This window comes from Pipistrellus hanaki, assembly GCF_964339955.1.
Source record: "Pipistrellus hanaki genome assembly, chromosome: 2".
NCBI classification, from domain to species: domain Eukaryota; kingdom Metazoa; phylum Chordata; class Mammalia; order Chiroptera; family Vespertilionidae; genus Pipistrellus; species Pipistrellus hanaki.
Genome location: NC_140504.1, coordinates 44,999,283 through 45,022,404, shown reverse-complemented (window position 1 = coordinate 45,022,404; position 23,122 = coordinate 44,999,283). Strand labels below are relative to the sequence as shown.

Below are 23,122 nucleotides of genomic sequence, written 5' to 3'. Positions count from 1 at the left end.
CTCCGCTGCAGTCTCAGACTAGAAGGACCGGATAACTCTCTCAGAAGCCAGAAAGGGAAAGTCACCATTACTTTTCTTCTTCCTGCTTACTTGAGGTTAAGGAAATATCTTATGTAAAATTTGGCTCCAGGTTTATTATATAAGAATAGGTTGATTGATATGCTTATAAATACATCAGCTTATACATATACACAATACCAGGTCTTGCAACAAGTCCTTTATTACCTGTGTCATGGAGGTGGAGGTGCTCCTCACTCTCTGAGAAGGGAGGAGTCCTGGGCCTGTGCTTCCGCTCTCTGCGCTCCCCATGCCCACGCTCCCTCCCATAAGCAGCCTCCTTGCAGTGAATCCCTGCTTTTGGAGAGGACTTTGGTGAAAGCCTGTCTTTGTGTCTGGAATGTTTGTCCCAATTCCGAGTCCGATGGCTACTGCTAGCCTCCTGGTCATCAGCTTCCGTGCTCAGAAACACTTCTCCGCTGATCTTGGGAAGAGGAGGCCTCCGGGGCCTCTCATGGCCAGACCACTTCCTTTCACACAGCTCAGTGACAATTTGGGGATCATCCCTCACTTTGCATGAGCTAGAAGACAGAGACTTCTCAGATAAACGATGCTCTTCCAGGTCTTCCCAGTTCTCCGGTGGATGTCTGGGTTTCTCCCTTCTCTGCTTCACAGTCTTTTCATCACTTTGGTGTTTATAGGACCTTGAGAATCCAGAACCCAATTCCCTTGCCCTCCTTGACCGTGGCTGGTCTGAGTGGAGGCAGAGGAATGTGGAAACAGAAATGCAGATTAACTTAGTCAGATTATGAACTCACTGTACAGGTGAGACAGGATCCAATCCAAAGTGGATCCAAAATGGAGAGGACCACTTTTTCAATTTAACAAACTGAAAGTAGGGGATGGGCATCTACTGGAAGGATTCTGGGTATATAGCCAAAGAGGTAAAATAAATAAAGTAATTAATTAATTAAATCAAGTGGAATAAATCTGAAAGATCTTGATCATGATTAGGAAGAGTTAACAAAGTACTTTAATATTTGCCAAAAACTGAAATTATAGCCATTAAATGTTAAATTATACTTATAAAACTAATTTGGAACTGTATATGGAGGGAATGGGGGTTGAGGAAATCTCATAAAACAGAAAAAAGTAAGCTGCGTGATTCCAGTCAGAGGCTTTCAAATATTCTTCTTGGAAATAACAATAAATCAAGATCAGAATGTTGATAGTTTCCATGTAGTTCAGAGAAATGATCCATGGACTTTAGTATTCCTCTATCCTTTCCCCTTAGGTGGCCAAAGCAAACATTTCCCAGACATACTCAATTCAATGTGAAAGAGCATGAAGTAGAGGAGAATTTTAAGTGATTCAATGACCCGGTTATCTTTGGATAATTCTACTCCCAATCTTTCTTAAATCATGGCAGAAAAAAAATATTAAAAAGAGATGCCATCATGGAATACACAAAAAATAATCATTTCCTAAATTCATTTTTAAAACTTAATGATTCTAACTATCATTCATATAAAAATACAGTATGTGCTAAACATACAAGTCCGTAAGTTTAACACCATGTTTAAAAGCAGCAAATAGATAGGTGCTTTTGTTGGATCTCATGTAGGCACAAGTATAGTACAGAAACAAAGTAAGTACATTAATATGCACTTTGCAAGTGTGTATTTATTTTAACATTTTTCAAAATAATGATCCTAGTTCCATGGAAAATTGCAGAGAGAGCTGGAATTAGCCATTTGCTGAATTGCATTTGAAACAGCTACCCTAAGTTGACAGGATATAAAGGAAATAAAGAACTATACATTTTTTAGTTTCTAGGTTTTATTGTGGGGTTTTTTTGTTTTTGTTTTTTGTGGTTTTTTTTTTTTTTTTTTTTTTTTTTTTTAGGCTTGTTATTGTTAATTTAATAAAGGAATAGGGGAAGGAAAGATATATGGTAAATGCATCATTGATGCCATAAGCTTTTCAAACATTTCAAACTACTTGAACTTAAGAAGAAAATTTGTTTCAAAGATAACATCTAAATTAAGATGTCTTATGAAGTCAGTAAAAGTACTTACTTCAGAATTTATAGTTAAATTTATTTTTTACATAATAGCAAAAGTGAAACAGAACAATTGTTCTGTAATTTAAAAAAATATATAGTACCTCCTCTTTTAACCAAACACTTATTTTAAGTGTATCTTGACAACTGAGAAAGAACCAATTGACTATTGCTGTGAATTAATATACTACAGCTATTTGAATGATGACCACATCAGGGAACAATGATTGCAGTGTTAATACCAGTGTTTTCAAAGACAGCTGCATGAGTGAAGTCTGCCTTTAAGGCCAAAAGAAACAAGAAGGGTTTTGTTTTCAACATGGATTTTTGAGGCTATGATTATTTTGTTGGTGGTGTTTTTAAGTTCTTTCTCAAACGTTAAATGATATTAGTAGTTTTACTAATTAGTAGGGAGATGTATTACAAGAAGGAAAGCAAAACAGTCACTACATTTTCAGAGTTGATGGGATAAAAATATTTATTGCTTAATTTGTTGTGACATCTTTAAATATGGGAAAGAAAAAAAAAACAAGACAGGGATTGAAGAATTTGGATCCTTTAAAAACCCATCCAATTAAGGACTAATATTTGTACATTTCTTAAGACTAAGTTATTTGGCAAATATAATTAACTTCCTTATATCTAATATATACATATACATGTATATGTACATATATATGTGTGTGTGTGTGTATATACCTATTTTTTTGGTGCCTCCATGTTTGTCTTTCAAAATAAGATGATGTTTATTTAGCTATAGAAATATTTTGTTATATATACTTAACAATACATATAAACAATAGTACTTGAGAAGAATATATTATAATCCCCATTTTACAAATTATAAAAAGGCTTAGAGATTATAATAGATAAATTCCTTAGATTGTATGACTCCAAAGACCAAAAACTTAAAAAATATCACTGATATACTTGCAATGCCACTAAGTAAATTGCTTTGAAAGAAAAACATGGATTCACAATAAGATATACCATTTCAGTTGATATAAATCTGACAGATATTGGTATAATTATAAATTAGCATAAAATTTATAAATGATCATTTAAAAAGATTAATTTATTAAATTTTAAGTAAAAAAGCTGAAAGCTTCTGTAATAATATACTGTGATTATGTAAGTAAAGCAAAAATCATATTACGCAAAGACAGAGAAGTTCAATGAAAGAATTATCTCTTATGTGTTGGGAAAGGACCACTGCAAAGAATATAAGGACCACTTTGTAAATACAAACTGAATTGTAATGTGATTTTTCTCATTTCAACTTGGGTCTAACTCAGAGGCCTATAAATAAGGATCACATGCTCAGCAACACATAATCTCTCAACAACAACACAACTGAAAACGAATTCCAACATTTACAAGCATATGCTAAGGAGGTCACTACTTCACATTCCCAATCCCCCCCAAATGACATATATGCCACTCTCTATAAGTTTACAAAAGCACTTAAGGTATATATCAAATAGTGGTTTTTGTGGGGTTTTTGTTTGTTTGTTTGTTTGTTTAACTTTTAGATATCCCTGAAAATCCACTGAATTCTTAACATCTGATATGAATCAGGATGAGGACACTGTGATCAAGACAACCAGGTTTCAAGTTAGTATAAGGCTTTAAAAGAGAGACTAAATTAAGTTAGTATAAGGTTTTAAAAGAGAGACTAAATTAATATTTTAGTATACTCATTGCCATCCTAATAATTTTTCTAGACTTAAAAGTTTAAAGCAGTTATTTTTATTTGCAGTGCACATGCCTCCAGAGTAGAATTAAAAGTAAAAACGAAATAAAAACACATCCCTAAGATTTTAATTAAGTCTAAAGAGTAACTCTTTACCTTCTGGTGTCTAGTATAGCACAACATGGGCCATAATGTTTCTTTTTAAATGATGTACTACATGTCTGCATTAGAAAAATCAGTGTAAAAAAAAATAGGTACCGTAAAAGAGCTGGGCACTTTACATATGGAAGAAGAACACAGCAAGCAATAAATGAAGAATCAACCTGCTTACTAATTACACCATAGGGCTGGGCTCTACTAATTATGATCACTCTGGAGGAACGATGTGACTGAGCAAGATGCACCTAACCTGTGATAATTCCATCATCTGCATATACATTCCTTTCATCCTACTCATCAAAAACAAACACCCACTTACCTTTCTAAATGAAATTATAGAGAAGCAACTGATAGTTTGCAAGGGTATTTAAAACCATCAAACTTAAATCTTTACTCCTAGAAGCAGCCTTTAGATTTTATTATTTGTTATCCTAAGTATGGCCTCTAAGCTGAACTACAATAAACACTCATACTAGAAGCTATAGGAAATAACTTTCCTTTGACAAATCTTTAAAAAGGACTGAGCAATAACCTGCAAATACTCGTTTCCCAACACACTGAAGGTGAAGAGCCACCACCACCGAAATTGCCCACCACCATACTGCAAACACAGGCACTAGAAAGAGAAACTTCGAAGGAACTTCCTTCCCCCAGAAAGTTCTCTATGTGGTAATCGAATAGCAAAGAAAGCATCAAAAGCAAAAGAATGCACAGAGAATCATAAATTTTAATTTGTCACCATTGGCTTATCTTTAAAAGACAAGAGAAATGGGGGGAAAAGCTTTGAATCTAAGGATAGAGTAGGTCATGATTGTAGGCAATGTTACCTCCATCTTCATAATAGTAACTTTCTCCATAAGCATTCCCTCCAGAGGATTCTGGGAAGTGTTTCTTTCGCTTTTTCTCTTCCTGTAACTCCTTTTCTTGCAGAAGGCGAGCTATGTCCTGCAAATACAGAGAACGAAAATAAGTATTACTAAAGCATGAACGAACTCCATACAATGACTCCGCAGGTCAATGATTCCACACTCACTACTAAGCTTTTGTAGGTGGGCTCAGTCTATGGCTCTGCAGGCTTTCTGGTGTTAAACTCAAGCGATTTAAATAGCGCAGATGAATGCTCAATAGCAGAGACACAAGATCCAGATAACAGAGAAAGGTTTTTTTTTTTAATTAAAATTTAAACTTTAATCTGAAGGTATTTGAAGCTAGTATACAAAAGTTGGCTATACAATAAAAATTCATATTTGTGAGCCCTTTTCCCAAGACAATGATTCAGCAAGTCTGGGTGGGGAAGGATGTAGTAATCTATAAAACTTTATCAGTTGTGTTTAGAATTTAATGTTAAGAGTTTTGGGCTGATCCCGATTGAGCTCGGCATCAGAGTACCGCTGCCTAACTGAAGAAGAGAAACAGTCTTCCTCCTGCCTCCCCTCACTTCATCTCCAGGCAAGACTTAAGCAATTACTGGATGATGAACAACATTCCAACCCTGTCCCCAAAACATTACCAACTCCCTAAAAAAAGGAACGTGTACACAAATACCTACAAAACAAGTCAATTATAAAACCTCAAAAGAAGAATAAAAATGTCTATCGGACTATAAAAAAGGGAATATTAGTTCTCCTTCAAGCAGTGATTCTCAACCTTTCTAATACCATGACCCTTTAATACAGTTCCTCACGTTGTGGTGACCCCCAACCATAAAATTATTTTTGTTGCTACTTAATAACTGCAATTTTGCTACTGTTAATGAATCATAATGTAAATATCTGTTTTCTGATAGTCTTAGGCTCTACAGCAGCGGTTCTCAACCTGTGGGTCGCTAGCAGGGTCGCCTAAGACCATCAGAAAACACATATTTTTACATTATGACTCCTAACAGTAGCAAAGTTACAGTTATGAAGTAGCAATGAAAATAATTTTGTGGTTGGGGGTCACCACAATATGAGGAACTGTATAAAGGGTCGAGGCCTTAAAAAGGTTGAGAACCACTGCCTTAAAGGAATTATGCAAGTCTTTGCATCTGTGTTTAGTTTTGAACAAAGATTTAGATTCCAATAGGCAAAGTAAAAAGAGAAAGCATTATCAGAAAAATTATAAATGTCTTAATGGATATTATTCTACAGAATGATCAATAGTCCAATTAGAATGTGAAGTGTTGCAAAGAAAGGTAAGGCTAGAAAAAAAAAAGTTTGAGGCTGAATCACAGGTATTCCTTGCCGACAATCTTAAGAAATCTGAAGCATAATAAATGAAGGGTTACTAAATGTTTTGAGCTGAAAAGTGACAGTGTTTTGAATCTGAAGACTATTTCTATGAAAGCCCTATAAAATAACCCATAAAATTTGTTTGTGAACACTTTTTTGAAGAAAAGGTCCATAGCTGTCACCAGACTCTTAAAGGCTCATACAAATAGTAATAATAATGGTAGTTTGAGGTGTTTATTTCTTTGTATTTATAAGAAGAAATACAGAAGTGCCTAAACTTTAGTGTAAATTTTGAAGAATCAATTACTATTCTTCCTTTTGCAATTTTCTGAGAATGTCAAAATGAAGAATATGGAAAAACTGGAAGACCTAAAAACATTCCATCTAAATAATTTATTTCACACATCAATGTAGAAGTAAGTTGGATGCTGAGGCTAGATAAATTAGCAATGATTATCCGATACTCAATATTTAACGTTCACCAAAATAGGCTTACAAATCCTACTTTATATTAAATAATGCCTAAATTCAAAGTTATAAATACACTGTTAACATATTGCCTTTGAGTGCTACATACACTGGAAGATTCTTATAAATCTATATAAAAGTCCATGTTACAATGTAAGACACTTTAGTGTGTACTCACAAAATGTTGCTACTCAGAATGAGGTAAAAACACAATCCTACTTACACATAACTTTCATGCAAAGATATCTGTATTTCTAACACTTTGATGGAAAATGCTCCCTAAGTCTCAAAGTTAAGATGATTTCCTTTTTCCTTCCAGTTCAAGCCAGAAATGTTCCAGAGACACTATGAAAGAAATACTCACTACTAATAAGAGTTTCTTTGGGCTTCAAGTCTTTATACAATGAAGAGTTTGAACTACTCAATCTTAAAGTCAAATATCTTGACTCCTTTAGGTATCATTTTAATAATTCTCTGAGTATTACCAGGTACCAGTTGCCGTGCCAGGTTTATTACATTTGATGCCTTACAAAGTAGTACGTCAATCAGGACTATAGAATAGAATGGTGAGACAAACAAAATTAATATCTGTTATAGAATTTCCAAAATTACTATACTTTTTGCTTCAGAAGTAGGAAAAAATGCTAGCAATTTCCTAAGTCGTCATGTTTATTAAGCACCCAACACTACATTTTCCTAAGTGGTTTACTTTACAGAAAGCAAAAAATTTCCCTTGCTATAAATGAGTAAAAAATATAAAGAATAATTATCAGCTCCAAATAATTATTAAACTACACTCAACAGACACCTTATAATTGCTTTCCTACTACAGAACTTAGTCCTAATAAATATATAGCAATAAGCTACTTTCTCAGTGTGAAAACCCAGGAGAGAAACAAGGATGATGCCCTAGGCTAAAGAAGTGATGTTCATCAAGTAGAAAAAAGTAATCATAATGTGTCATGCACCTTAGCACCCACACCTTCTCCTTTTTGAAGCTCTCAGCTCTCTGAGTAAGATTCTATCCAGTAAGAACAAAAGATTACTTAACTTGAGGAGTGAAAGAATAAAAGTCAATGGAAAATAACTGCTTTAATATAACGGTGGTTTAGCTTCAGTCAATTCTCCCCGCTGCTTTCCAACATCATTACTGTGCAATGAGTTCAACTGGGTGATTTAAAAAAAAAAAAAAATTTCCCTGAGGCAGCTTACAATGGCAACTATTAGTCACAATGCTTGGATGCAGCTTAGTCACCCTGAACATTAATAACCTCCTTGGTCTTCAGCTTCTCCTGTTAAAGGTTAATCTAGAACAGGATTTCCCAAGCTCTATTCCAAAAAAACAGAGGACTCAAAAGGTTCTCCTAAAAAAACTCAAAGCATTCTATGGAAAGCAAGTATTATAGCTAACTCTTTAAAATGAGCATTAGGGCCGGGACCGGTTTGGCTCAATGGATAGAGCGTCGGCTTGGGGACTAAAGGGTCCCGGGTTCGATTCCGTCAAGGGCATGTACCTTGGTTGCGGGCATATCCCCAGGGGGGGATATGGGGTGTGCAAGAGGTAGGGGGTGTGCAAGAGGCAGCTGATTGATGACTCTCTCATCGATGTTTCTAACTCTCTCTCTCTCTCCCTTCCTTTCTGTATAAAATCAATAAAATATTTAAAAAAAATAAAAAATAAATAAATAAATAAATAAAATGAGCATTAGGCCCTACGGTTTGGCTCAGTGGATAGAGTGTCAGCCTGAGGACTGAAGGGTCCCAGGTTCGGTTCCAATCAAGGGCATGTACCTTGATTGCGGGCACATCCCCAGTGGGCACATAATGCAGGAGGCAACTGATCAATGTTTCTTTCTCTCTCATCGATGTTTCTGACTCTCTATCCCTCTCCTTTCCTCTCTGTAAAAAAATCAATGAAATATATTTTTTTAAAAGAACCATGTTTAAAAAAAACAAAAACACACAAAACATTAGGATATTTTAAAACTTTGATGAAAGATACGTGTTATCTTCCTATAATTCATGAATTTCTAAATTTACTTGAGGCAGAAACCTTTTTTAAAAAAAATAAAAATATAAACCTTATAGAATTGGTGTTCCATAAAACATAACTTGGAAAAAAAAAAAAAAAGCTAAAATAACTCATAAGCCCTTCTGAAGTAATTTTCCATGATTTTTTTAAATTATCTTTTTTGCTTGAAAGGATTACAGGTGCCCCCTTTCTCCCCCCCACTGGTCCCCTCCAAACCACACCCACTCTTCCCTAGGCCTTCCACATCAACCCCTCTTCCCCCTGACACCTTCTCTCTGAGATTCAACAGTTTGCTCCATGCTTCTATGTCTCTGGGTCTATTTTATTCATCAGTTTATTTTTTAATTAATCATATTCATCAGCAGGTAGATTTACTTTGGACTAACACATACAGAATAACGGTGATATAGAAGTCTTTCTGGCCAAGCCATTTATTGGAATGACAATTTACTATTATATCTCATCTCTCCCCTTTTTATTATCCAAGCCACCCAACTGGAAAATCTGAAGCTATGAGCATAAGAAAGGGCACAGTAAAAAATCTCTAGAATGTTAAGGAAAGTCATTTTAATGAAAACAAACATTTGCTGAACACCTTCACTGGGCCAAACATGGTTGAAGCCTGAGAAACAAGACATGGTCACTATCCTGAAAGTCCTTATATATCAAAGATTAGAAGCAAATCCTGACATTAAAGTTTGGGAAGCCTGAGAGAGGATCCAAGATGGCTGCTCAGGTAGACACCTAACCGCAGCAGCACACAACAATTTCAATGGAATACAACTAAAATGTAGAGTGGACATTGCCCAGAGCTACAGGTAGTCGACTGACTGAAAATTCTACAACAAGAAGGAAAGAGAAAACCAGAAGGAAAATCAGAAGCAAATCCTATTTAATAAAAGAGTAATATGCAGATTGACCATCACTCCAACACATAAGATCAAGATAGATGCTCCCATGTGGTCAAAGATCCTGCTTCCATGTGGACATAAAATGGCCACCACAAGATGGCCATCAGGAGAGGGTAGTTGGGAGGGACCAGGCCTGCAAGGGAGGGCAGTTGTGGGCGATCAAGCCTGCAGGGGAGGGCAGTTAGGTAGGGGTAACCAAGCCAGTAGAGGAGGGAAGTTGGGGGCAAACAGGCTGGCAGGGGAGCAGTTAGACATCAATCAGGCTGGCATGGGAGTGGATAGGGGTGATCAGGCAGGTAGGCAGAAGTGGCTAGGGGCAATCAGGAAAGCAGGCAGGTGAGCAGTTGGGAGCCAGCAGTCCTGGATTGTGAGAGGGATGTCCCTTGAAACGTCCCAGATTGGAGAGGGTGCAGGCTGGGCTGAGGGAACACCCCCCACTCCCGGTAAAAACTTCATGCACCAGGCCTCTAGTAATTACATAATGTAAGATGTACAAAGATCAGTGCCCCAAGAGAGCCATTAATTCAAGCAAGTTGTATTGGAGCCCACAGGAGCCTGGCACATTTTTCTCAAGCAGTTGACAAATTACTGAACCACGGTGTTGGATTCCTTAAGTATTTTTATGGTTTATGTGATTTCATATCAGGGTTATTTTTCCCTGGGAAATCTTGGGTATAACAACAACCTAAAAGGGATCTAAAGTAGTAACAATCAAATGACTGGCAGAAAGAAGAAAGAAAAAAAAGAAAGCCATTCCATTAGATTGCTAAATTTTTTACCAACTAGCAATAACTTTAACTTCTAACTCCATAGGGACCTCATAGTAGGTATAATCCCAAAAGAATTACTGTATAGTACTAGGAAAAAAAGATCATTCCAATTCTATGGGTGCAAAAATGTCAGTATAAATAGGATAAACACAGAGAAGACTTTTTCTTAGCTAGAGTTTCCCATTCACTAATCCTTTCTTGCCATATATATTTTAACTTATTTTTAGTACCAAAACATAGGAAACAATTTTAGTAACTAAAATGTATTATTATTTGAGCTATTCTGAAAATATCACCAACTTATATAAAAATTCTTCTAGAACATGGAATTCTAATCAGTTAAAAAAATGCTATGAAAACAGTAGCATGGTTCACAATTTTTAATATAAATTGGCTACTAAGTTTATTCCTGAGCAGTCAATATTATAAGTGATTTTAAATTGCTGGACTAGTGCCAGACTTTTCATAACATGGTGGCTATGTTGTTTACTTAAGAAAAAAAGAGAAGTTTTTCTCTAATAGCCACATATATTTGGACTTGTTGGTTGTGAGAATGGCAACAGGTGTTAGACTGGTTGGGTAAGACCAGACCTGGGTTCAGCATCCGTGGTATTTGAGCTCTGGCTAGGAAAGAATTCAGAGCCAAGACTCAATAAGAGAAAGTTTATATGGAAAGTCACAGAGGTAGAAGTGAGTGGTACAAGCAATGGTCTTAGGAAACCAGTTTCAGAGGCAAAAGAATGGCACTTAGGACTTAGGAATGAGAAGGATAAAGGTAACACACCTGGGGTAGGATAAAGAGGTGAAGGGAGGAGAAAGACTAGGGTATGCTCCTGGTGGGGAATAGTGATCTGGGTCCTCTGTCCTAAGAGCCTTTTAAGGGCAGAGGTTTTTTGAGAGGCCTCAGGGGAGAATCCCAACAGAATATTCATCAGCTTTCTAGGTGTGTCCTTTCAGGGTCATGGTCTCCACTCATTGGTTGGCACCAAGACAGGGTATTGTTATCCAACGCAGCTGGTCCTGAGGTCAGCCTGTAGGATCGCTTTCTGGTTTTACTGATTTTCTGGGACTCGATCTGAAACACAACTGAATGTGGATCTGAACCTCACGGTCTTGGGAGCTTAATGATTAAAGGCTATTTTCCCACCCTCTTATTTCTCCTCTGAGGGGTCTAATTCTCATAACTAGTAACATGCCAGGGAAGGAAAGGTCAGGGGGTTCCAGACTGAATAACCAGCAATATGAAAGATCAGTGGGTCTAAACCAGATGACCAGCGATATGCTAGGGGAGGAAAGGTTACCCTAAGGGGTGAGGTCTTTGTTTTCCCAGTTTGGCTCATTGCTAGGCACCAGGGGCTTTCCATCCTGGTGACCTTCTATACCTGGCCCATCATCCTTGTTCTGCTCATGTCTGTCTAACTACAAACCTAAGTTCAAAGACACACATATGTATTTCTAGGGATAGTCTCTCTCTCTCTTTCTCTCTATTTCTCTCTCGCTCTCTTTCTCATCTCACACATACACACACAGATAGATACACACACACTTTCTCTCTTAGAGTTTTACTTAAGAATAACTAAGTTAAATGAACTAAATACACATTCCTTAGTTTTATTAAAGGTCACTGACAAATGCTTATGTTGTGATCAAGAGAGGGATCCCAGTGAAATTAGTCCACTTGTACTAATCACAAACTCATACAGTATGGTATTCCCAAAGGCTAGAAGCCCTTTCAACACGGCACCTAGAAACACATGAGGATACTATAGTTAAGATACTGTTAACAATTTTTAAGAAAGGAAGAAAGAATGAAAGTAGGGAGGGAGGAGTAAAGAGAAAAGAGGGGAAAGGGAGAGGGAAGGAAAGAGAGGAGAGGCCACAATGCTGATAAAAATATAAAAGATCTTTTTCCTTCCCTTTTATTTTTTTTTAAACTTTTCAACAGCTGTCTCTCTGAAAGGAAATGCTACTTTCCTTCATCTGTGCTCTGTTAAAATCATAATAAAATTATACTGGAACAAAGCTAGACATGCTGATTCACCCACAAAGTTGTATAACTCTTAATTCTCCTACACAATGTTGTTCGGGGGGGGGGGGGGGGGGGGGGGATCTGTATCAAGAGTAAAGGGACTTTGATTCCCACATCTGGTTGTTTTAGAGGATTATAAAGTACCCAAGAAAGTTGATCCCAAAAACTTCTAAAAGAGATTTGGGTGAAAATCCAGAGAGGAATTTTCCACATCCCTGCTGTTGAATAAAAACTCATTAGCTAAGCAGACTCTACATGGAAGTAAAGAAGGTCGGGGGAGGGGGGCGGGGGGACAGAGAGAGATGAATTACGACAGTTCATGACTAACAGGCAAGGCTTTTGGAATATTTGGCAGGAAAATGAGCACTACTGTCTCAGTTTCCTGTGTGAGCCAGCTTGGATGAAAATAAATGAATTTGTGTTATCATACATCTTTCAAGACAAACTTTACTAATGCAAATTTTGTTCATTTAATATTAACAACATATCTGTAAGCTGAGAGTCATATTTTTATTTTTTATAATAATTTTATTGATTTTTTACAGAGAGAAAGGAAGAGGAATAGAGAGCTAGAAACATCAATGAGAGAGAAATATCAATTAGCTGCCTCCTGCACACCCCCTATTGGGGATGTGCCCACAACCAAGGTATACATGTCCTTGATCGGAATTGAACCTGGAACCTTTCAGTCCACAGGCTTATGCTCTATCCACTGAGCCAAACCGGTTTCAGCGAGAGTCATAGTTTTCTACCATAAAAGAATATCTTTGCACAGTAAGAATATCTTTGCCTTCTAATCTAAGGCACCAGTTGAAAACTCAAAAAGTCTGAATGGGGTTTTTAAAGGCTAGCCTCGCTAAGTCTCCACAACTGGGTTTCTCATTTAACCTCTTCGCTGTCCAGGGGCAGGGGACACACTTCAGTAGGTCAAATAGTGGGGAAGGTAAAGTAGTGACAGGCCTAAGGTAAAGTGACCAGACATCCCTATCGGGACTTTTTTTAAACGCCACAGGACAGGGGAAAAATTGTTAAAAGCGGGACGTCTGGTCACTTTTCCTTAGGCCTCTCATTACTTTGCCTTACTTTAGGGGCAACAAAACTCCTGAAGATCCCTCAAACTTCAGCATTTTGGAATACACTAAGCCACTCTCCCACTTATCACATACCTCCACTGATTTATCACACATCCCTACAAGAGAAATCTGAGTTGTTACAAAGAGTAGGATGGTGAGAAAAACACCTTACAAGAAAGCAAAAAGAGCAATTACTAAGTTAGTATGTATCTTTTGTACACGATTTCATTTAAACCTCATAACAGCTCTTTAAATTATGCATAACTATCATGACTTCTCCAATATAGAACCTGCGTTTCTACATGTTTAAGAAAGATATTGAAACACAAGGCTAAAAGTTAAACAGCTAAGATTCAAACCCAGAGCAGTTAACTTCAAAATCTACATGATTTATGTTATGTCACAAAATAGCTAAGTCAGAAGCTGTCAGTCAAATCTGTATTGTATGTACAACCATTTCCCTGGCACCTTATTATAGCATGGGGCCAGTCACTTTCTTCTTCAACTTCTATATGTGAAAAATGGACTTTGTCACTACACTGCTTACTTTATATAGTATTATCATGGGGTTATTTATTGAGATTGCTACGTAGATTCTACATGCCTAAAAGAAAGTGTTTTGGTTTCTCCTTATAATCATTTGTCCCTGAATGAGGCAGGGGAGAGGAGAAAAATCACAGGACACCAGTAGCATTTATCAGAAGCCAACCATTACTCTGTTATTTTTAAAAAGAAGCTTCCCTGTCTACAAAATATAATCACTTCTTTCAGTTCCCAGTTTCATTCCTAAAGCAAAGTCTTGACTATAGAGAAGCAACACACTTTGCTGGAAGAAAGAGCTCCTGTGCTGATAACAGGAAGGACAGGAGGCAATGCCTAATTCCTACTTCCAGTTCGGATAACCACAGAAATGTGGTTTATTTCTTAAAGACACAGCCAAATACACTCATACAGTGAGTGTCTCATACTCGTTTGTCAATGAACAAACAGTTTTTATCGGAACCAGGATGGCTCAGTGAGAGTAGCAGTGTGTACAGACCAGTATACTGGTGACCCTGCCCATATCTATTTAATAGGACAATCATATGTTCCAGTTAGCTAAGGACAATCCCAGTTTATGTAAATTATTAATAGTGCCCCCTTTTAAGCCTACAAAGTATTTATAATTATATAATAAATCATATGACCATTATATTATTCAAAATTATAAATCATTTTCTTCCTTACTATAAATCAAGATAGTGGATGAGAATAGCAGAATAGGTATGAAAGAAGGAAGACAATCAATTCAAAGTGAAAAGAAACTAACAAATACAGAAAACATAACACAAATGCAGGTAATAGCTGCATATTCAAATCTTAAATACAAATACTATTGCTAATTTTAGTCATTTTTTACTTTAAAAACAATACAATTTAAAAATATATACAGAATCAAGCAGATCAGTGCTTTGAGACAGCAAATCTTAGGCAAGTAAAACAATTAACAAAAAAGAGAGAACAATGACTGCTCCTGACCCCTGCTCAGGCCATACTTAAGTTCTGCTCACATTAAAGTTGTGGGAATACTCTATAGACAGACATCCTGTATTGGGTTGAATCGAGTCCTCTAAAAGTTCATTTCCAACAAGGACCTCATAATACGACCCTATTTACAAATAAGGTCTTTCCAGGTATAATTAGTTACGAGGAGTCACATTAGATTGGGGTAGGTCCTCAATCTAAAGACGATGTCCTTATAAGAAAACAGGAGGACACAAAAATACAGGGAAGAAAGCCACACGACAATGGAGGGAGAGACTGAAGTGATGCAGCGACAAGCCAAGGAATGCCAAAGACTGTCAGGAGCCACAGAAGCTAGAATATGGCAAAGAAAGATTTTTCCCAACAGCCAGCATAGCCCTGCCACCATCCTAATTTCAATTTCTAGCCTCCAAAACTGCGAGAAAATAAAGTTCTCTTGTTTTAAGTCACCAAGACTGTGGTAATTTGTTATAGCAACCCTAGGATACTAATTTATCATGTTTTCAGATTTCACCACATGCAACTGATTGGTGGGCAATAAATAATGGTCTATGGAGGGCAATGCTTGGACTATGCACTCAAAAGAGGAGAGTTCTGTTGCCCATGCAGCAGCCATACACTTAGCCCAGAAACACAGAAAGGAACTGGTCCAGAGCAGAGCAGTCCTTCCTCCCCGGGTATAAGGGCATTAACCAACCTCATCCTTCTTCTCCTGAATGCGCCGTCTCTCTGCCTCAATAGCCAGCTTCTCCTGGATTTCCTGAGCAATTTCACAGTCCTGTTGTTCACTAAAAAACAAAAGACAAAACAACATGAGTAAAGGAAAGAGGAAACAATGTACTGACTACTCACTATGAGCCAGTGCACATTTTAATCTCAATCCTCACAACAGTGTGGCAGAGCTTGCTGTTGTCACCACTCACAGATGAAGAGCTTGAGGCCAGAGTAATGAAATTACCTCCCTAAGGGCACAGCGAATCTAAGTGAAAATTTGATGCTGACACTACAATGGAAAGTCCCATGCTTTTTCTATACGACCATATCATCTCACTCCACTGGGACCACCTACAGGGAGACAGGCATGTTTTCTGCAAAGGAGGTGTACACTGTAAGATTAATCTCCACAAATACATAGAGTACACAGAAAAACACGGGGAGTGAGATCACTCAATGTCAACAATACTGTGATCACCTAGAGGGTGACTTTGGTGTTTATAAATTTTTAATTATATATTTTTTTCAGTTTTGATAATGTTTTTAAAAAGGGAAAACGTATATTCCTCAGCTACAGTTCCCAGTAGAAACCTCTCTGGCTGACTCTAGCTTATTTAATACTGACCACTGAGAAAACTGCTGTTACCATAGTTTTGTTTGTTTTGGCATGTGGGCATTTAATAAATATTTAAATATACCATCTTCTATATGCAGATTCTATGCTCAACACAGGATACAAAAATGAGTAAGTCTTGCTCCTGTGCTCAGAAGCTGCCTAATAAATTTCTCAATCTATTCTCTCTTCATAAACATGAAGTTGACTATTCAATTATATGTGCTTCATGCATGTACCTGTACATATAGTGTTTATAATATGTTCCTAAGGCCATTAAAGGCAGTGGTTATGTTTCTTCACATCTGTGGTGTCCAGTGCCTTTCATGGTGTCAGGGATAGCAAGAGTCAGTAAGAATGTTTATTTACAAAAGATGGAAGCTGAACAAAAAAAGATGAATGAAGTCCTCTCCACCAAAAATAAAATAAAAAGAGAAACCCTTCCTCAAAGGCAGCAAAAATAATAGGCTCTCTTGTTTATATGCACATGACAACTAAAAAAACCTGAGGGGTACCTTTGATTGTCCCTTTACCCCTTCTTCCTTAAAACAATAGCTAATGTTAAATCCACCCTTAGAGAATTAGATATAAGGAGCTACTATCAAAGAAGAAATGTACCCTGGGAGTTTTAGGGCATTGAAAATGAAAAGTAATTGTTCCATAAGAAAACTTAGATATGATCTTTTCATATCTAACTGTAAAAGAGGAGATTGAAAAAAGAATGTTTGTCAGACACTGAAGCTATGGAGAGAACTGAGTGTGCAATTCAGGGCTTTCCAGAAGATTCTGCCTGTATCTGAGAAGTAAGAGGTTTGAGGAAAATAACAGCAGCAAACCCTGATAGGACACAGTAAAGGAACCCAAAACAAGTCATGAAGTTCTATCATGTACAGTGTTTCAATGGATCCCCCAGACAACCAAACTATGAGGCATAGATCATCTTTTTCCTTCTTGTATGGAAGGAAAATAGACGGACCACATTTCTCAAAGTCATACAAGTTAAAATGCTAAGAGTTCACACCAGAATGCACACATCCCAACACCAAAGTTTTCAAATCAAAGAAACAGATAGACACACACACACACACACACACACACACACACACACCATTTTTTTAATCTAACAGTGTCAGGAATGAGAGGAACACAAGGAGAGTCTCCACCTCCCCTGTCCTGGTTGTTGGCTCCACAGAAGAAACCAGTAAACCAGTCCCGGCATGATTCCCTCCACTCCCCAGAATCCTCACAGGTCTTTGTAGCGCTTCTGAAGCTGAGCCTGAGCTTTCAGATCCTCCTCTTGCAGTTTCTTAGCCACCCGGAGATCATGCTGGACCAAACGGTTCCGCTGAATGTTTGATGCCAAATGATGCTCAACTGGACAGAAAGATGGAGGAGAGGAATTAAAATGCTTTGGCTTGTTAATAATAAACTTCTTAATAAACTTAAAAAAGCTTTTCCATTAAAGAGCTTCATACCCGTCATTTTATTGTATGCTCTCAATAACACCGGTTAATAGGCAGCACAGAAATTATTATCCCCATCTTTCCATTAAGTATAAAGAGGGTCAGAAAGGTTAAGTCACTTCCCTTTGGTCACATGGCAAAACAGTGGCAGTGCCAGGATTTCTACACAAATATTCGAAAGCCAGGGCCAGTGCTCTCTCTGCTCCACAAGCTATCACTCTAGTTATAAACTACATTTTTCAATACTTACTTTTCTATTGCTTCACCAATTAATGATTCACAAATTACATATTCATAAATATGTACTTTTGTACAACAAACACAGCTTCATTTTTCATAATTATATACTACTTAAATATTCAGAAAAATCCACAGTCTAGATACCTTCATTGCCTGAAAAAAGACCTTTGCCCCTATTCCTAGGGTAAGAAATAGCTCCCTATACCAGATATCTACACACCCCAAATACAGTGAGGACAAAAAAGGGGCCACACACTACACCTGACAAGTTCAGGGAGGGCCTGCAGGATGGAAGTAATCACAAAGGATGGTCGGCAACTGAATTCAAGTGAGTCATCACTGACGGTCATGTCTTAGAGCAGTATCTTCCTTGACAAAGATCAGTCTTTACCTTAACTAAGCCTGTCTACTGACTTTTTGCATCTAAGATAACATACCTTTGAAATGTCAGAGTAATCCCCCTTTACCAGTCAAGGAGACCACAAAACCCCTTTGTTATCTTGTTCCCCTGCATACCATCTCTATGTGCTGCAAAGTTAATTAGTAACTATCTTGTACCCAGCAATGTAAAAGAAGTCTGTGTGTCTCCATTTTACTCTTTATCTAATCTCAGAGATTTCCTTGATTTGCTTTCTACTGCCTCCCTAAACTATCATCAATGGATTTCATGTAACCCTCCCTATGTTTCCTCCTTTGACTATAATGTATAAAATAAACTGCAAAACTGCCATTCTGTGGAGCATTTTTTTTTCCAGTCTGTTGAGATTTTGCTTCTGGGCAATTGTCCTCAGTTTGGCTCACATATACTCATAAAACTTCTCTACAAGTCTGGACGCTTCTCACGTTGACACATATACAACCAGTCTCCCTCCTACAACACACTAAGGTTTTGATCTCCTCTTTTCCTCCAATGTACCCACAGTCATCTAACACCTGGAAGCTGTCATACTTCAAAACACCCAGTATGTCATGCTTCACCTGGGTGTCCTGAGCACAGACAATTTGCTCGGAGGGATGGATGGTACAGTCTGGTGAAGGTGTTCTCTCCCTGACTCACTCGAAGACACCTGCCTCAAGCTACCACTACACAAAAGAAAACTGAAGGAGCAGGGTTGAGGGCTATTACTCACTCTCCTGTTCCTGCAGACTGTGGGCCAGGGTGTGGTCCTCCAGGACAGCGAAATCTCGACACACTGCAGAGGATGAGAGAGAAAAGCAGATAGGAAGGCTCATTAGTAGTACTAAAAAGAAAAGCATTTTCTTTACTTCAAAAGTCAGTTCTCTTAAGATGATCAACTTCATAACTTGCACTGCACAAAATGGTGAGTAGATAGCATAGTCTTCTTTCACACACACACACACACACAAAAAAAACACATAAGTACCTGCTCAGTGACAAGCACAGGATATCACAAAATAATGGTTAGCTGTGGTCCCTGGCCTAAAGATATTAACCATAGAGTCAGAACCCCGATGTCAGGAAATTCCAATAGATAAGGATGTTTTGCATATTGCAGCTGACAGAAAACTAGTTGTCAAGTGGTCAGAGGAGTTAAATAAACCTGGCCAATGCTTCAGCCACTGGGGTCCAGAGCATCCTCTCCCAGAGACTTATATCTATCCTGGTGTCATTAAGGAAAAACATGTCTTCATCAGTCACTCTAGTAGGAGCAGATCTCTACTTTAAGGATAATCACATTCTTTAATAGTCCACACCCTTAGACACTGGTTAGAACTTGTCTAGATCTCTCTAAAGGTAGTTGTCTAAAAAGAATCTGCAAACCAAAAGAAAATGGGAACCTCAGAGTATACCAGAATCCTGCCCCTAACTTTGCCTCCACCTGGAGATCCAGGCAAACCATTTGCTGACCTATTTTCTTAGAAGCAAATGAGAAGGAATAGTCTCCAAGGTCCATTCTACCCCAAATTACAATTTGGACTCCTGCTTCTTAAAGCAAACATACAGGCAGGACTCATGAAAGTAATGTTCTTGTGTTTTTTTTTGTATTTTTTTTTAGGATATGTAGTTTAGGTGATATGTCCTTACTCTATTCCAATGTATAACTGACATTAAAAAAGAAAATTGCTCAAAGCCTCAGACCACTGTAATGTGTAGGACTTACAGAAATGTTTCCTAGGGCTTACCAGACGTTATAGATGTCTTTCTACAACTTTGGATTTGCCTGTAAGTACATTTAACTGAAATGAAGAAACATTCCTTTGCCATGCTTAACACTATATATGTGTATATTCATATAGCCCTGGCCCTTATTGCAAGAAAAAAGTAGACAGAACTTAGAGACGTCAAGGTTAGTCTGAAATGGTTTTATGATGGAGGAATCATTTTTGCTCCAAAACCATATTAAATTAATAGTAGTTTAGCTTATCCCTTGCTCAAATGCAACTGCAAAACCAGTAATTCCAATAGGAAGTCTTGATTATATATTTTCTCAGCAAACTCCAACCTGAGGCCCAGATGTGTTAACCGATACTTCATAGGATGAAAGTGCTTACAAGATAAGCTGGTTAACCCTCCCATTTAGTAGGTGAGAAAGATGAGGGCTAGAAAGAAGAAAGAGCTTATTAATGCTTTAAAATGTGTTAGTAATAGGACTGGGAGTCCTTTTCTGAGCCAACCAGCATTCTTTCCTTCCTTGACACATGACACCCTCCTGGACTCCAAGGAAACCACGGTGGGAATAGACTGAAAGAAGTTATTTTACACTGACCAACATGAATTCTCTAAAACATTTAGCTAATTAATACTCATTAGTTAAATGGCTAGAATATGTATGGGTTTGATTCATAGAAAACAAATATTCAGAATGAATTAGCTAAAGTTACATCTTGTGCAAAAGAATGATATTTTAATATATGGCCTTACTATTTAAGCACTTTTATTACACAACAAAAGTTTATGTTTGTATACTATACTCAGTATTAATTTCAGATTAACTAAGATTATATTAATTTTAGAATAACATTATTTTTCAAATAGGACAGAGACCTATTATTGGGTCAGAAAATCAGTTTATTAAGTCTGGGACAAGCATTTAGAAATCGATAGGCTGGAAAATAGAGGATATCACACATCGACAGGAAACTACGGTTTGAAGAAACATTTTTAGTTGCATACACACGTTTATATGAAATGTATTATGCCACAATGTAAAATATACATCACTGATGATTACACTCAAATAGTTTAAAAGTCACTTCAATTTATTTTTAGTGTAGAAAGTTGCATCAGAAAAAATGTCTTTTATATGTTTTTAATGTGTTGACTAAAATTAAAATTATAAAATTTCTGCAGTTTTCCATGGGATAACCATGTGAAGAACTACAATAACTTATATTTATTTTAGTCAGCACAACATTAAAAACAATGTTGTGCAGTAGGCCTGGGGGGAGGGGAAGGAGACAGGCAGGAGGGGGTCCAAGGAAATAAAGATACATTTTAAAAAATGATAATGTCATAAAAAATAATATTTATGGATACACACACGAAGTAAAAATACAAATTTTTAAATATATGGCACTGACATAAATGAATTTAGAATAGTGGTTACCTCTAGAGAAAAGCAAAGGGACAGGGGTGCCTTAGCTAGATATAGTATTCTACTGCTTTATAAATGAGGAGAGAAGGTTGAAGCAAATAAGTTAAAATACTAACATCTATTAAATTTAGGCAATAGGTTCCTGGGTTTCTACATTTACTATGCTTTTTGTAATGTTTTATATTTATACTAGAGGCCCGGTGCACAAAATTTGTGTATGAGGGAGGGTGTACTTCAGCCTGGCCTGCGCCTTCTTGCAATCCGGGACCTCTCAGGTAGAGTCCTTAGGCCTGGCTGGCCATCAGGGCCTATTGGAGCTTTCCTTCCCTTGCTGCCAGCAGTTGGCCCAGTCCCCGCTACTGCCACTGCTTGCCATTGTGTGGTGCTGTCCCCCTTCCCCAGCCACCAGTTGCCTCCTTCTGCAGGCAACAGTCATGGGGTGTGATTGCTTGGCTGGCCTGGGCCTCCCTCGGGGGGGGGGAGGGGGGGGGGATCGCTGGTCGGCTCCACACACTTACCACAGAGTCCCTGGCTGGAGATCTGGGCCTTCCTCTGTGGGACAATTGATTGCAGGGCCCCCAGATTTATTGCCCTGCAGATGGAGGCCCCGCCCACCCACCGCAGTACTGCCAGGCGGGTGGCTTGGACCTCCCTCTTTGGGGCAATAGCGGAGCCCCCCACCCTCATCAATTGCCCCACCAGTCAATCAATGGTCTGGGCCTCCTTCTTTGGGGCACTTGTGGGGCAATGGCGAGGCCCCCTGACCAATCTTATCACACCTGCCTTGGCTGGTCTGGCGCCATGTGTGTCATAACATGGTCATCCAGAAAGTTGTCTGGATGGTTGGTCTGCTGTTCAGTTGTTTGGTTGATTTCCATATTATGTTTTCATTATTATAGCTACATCACATTTTAAATTATATAATTAAATATTATTTTTTAAAACCACATATTTTATTTCATCATCATCATATATTTAAGATGCTTGAAAAATCATCAACAGGTTTAAGGAATTTATATATTACAAATTAACTGTAACAATAAATCTCCTTAATTTCCTAACATTTAAATATCAAGATTAAAGTACATTCAATTATTGTGATTTGACCCTGAATACAGCAGTAGTATAATTGGTACCCACAAAATATGGGTAAGCCTGGGCTAGAAAGCAAGGTAGAAAATATTCAAGAGTAAATAAGAACTTCCAAATACATAATCTCATTTATACTGACATTTTATTTGTTCAATCTACAATTTCTGCTGCATGACTAGTTTCTTTCCAGATATACCTCTGTATTCTCTGCATCACTACTCTAATGTGAGCTGGAAAATAGTCACACATCCACCTACCTCTGTAAAACAGTAACCAGACTGGTAGTTCTGAACACATTTCACAGCCAGGCCAAGTTCAGACCCTGATGTTTGCTTCTTTTCTAATCTACTCTTCTTTGAAGTAAACAGTATAAACAGCACTGAGGTTAAATAGCATAAACTCATCTCGAAACATTAGATAAACCACTGGGCCCTGGACTTTCAACCTCCCGCTTCCCAAGCTTTCCCTCCTGTGTGCAATTCCACTTACTCCAATCTCAGGCTGATCTTGCCATT

General features: G+C 37.7%; 1 protein-coding gene across 4 annotated transcripts in view; it reads right to left on the bottom strand.

The window, feature by feature from the left end:
• Nucleotides 1-23,122, bottom strand: part of CCDC50 (coiled-coil domain containing 50) — a 72,289-nt gene that overhangs the window by 24,851 nt on the left and 24,316 nt on the right. For 3 of the 4 annotated variants that reach the window (XM_084872586.1, XM_084872588.1, XM_084872587.1), the window contains exons 2-6: nt 19,089-19,151; nt 17,503-17,629; nt 15,626-15,716; nt 4,739-4,856; nt 226-750 (exon numbers count right to left, since the gene is read on the bottom strand). In XM_084872586.1, the coding sequence (XP_084728712.1) occupies nt 226-750; nt 4,739-4,856; nt 15,626-15,716; nt 17,503-17,629; nt 19,089-19,151 (924 nt within the window). The remainder of the gene's footprint in view (nt 1-225; nt 751-4,738; nt 4,857-15,625; nt 15,717-17,502; nt 17,630-19,088; nt 19,152-23,122) is intronic. The other variant, XM_084872589.1, reaches the window with a different exon arrangement.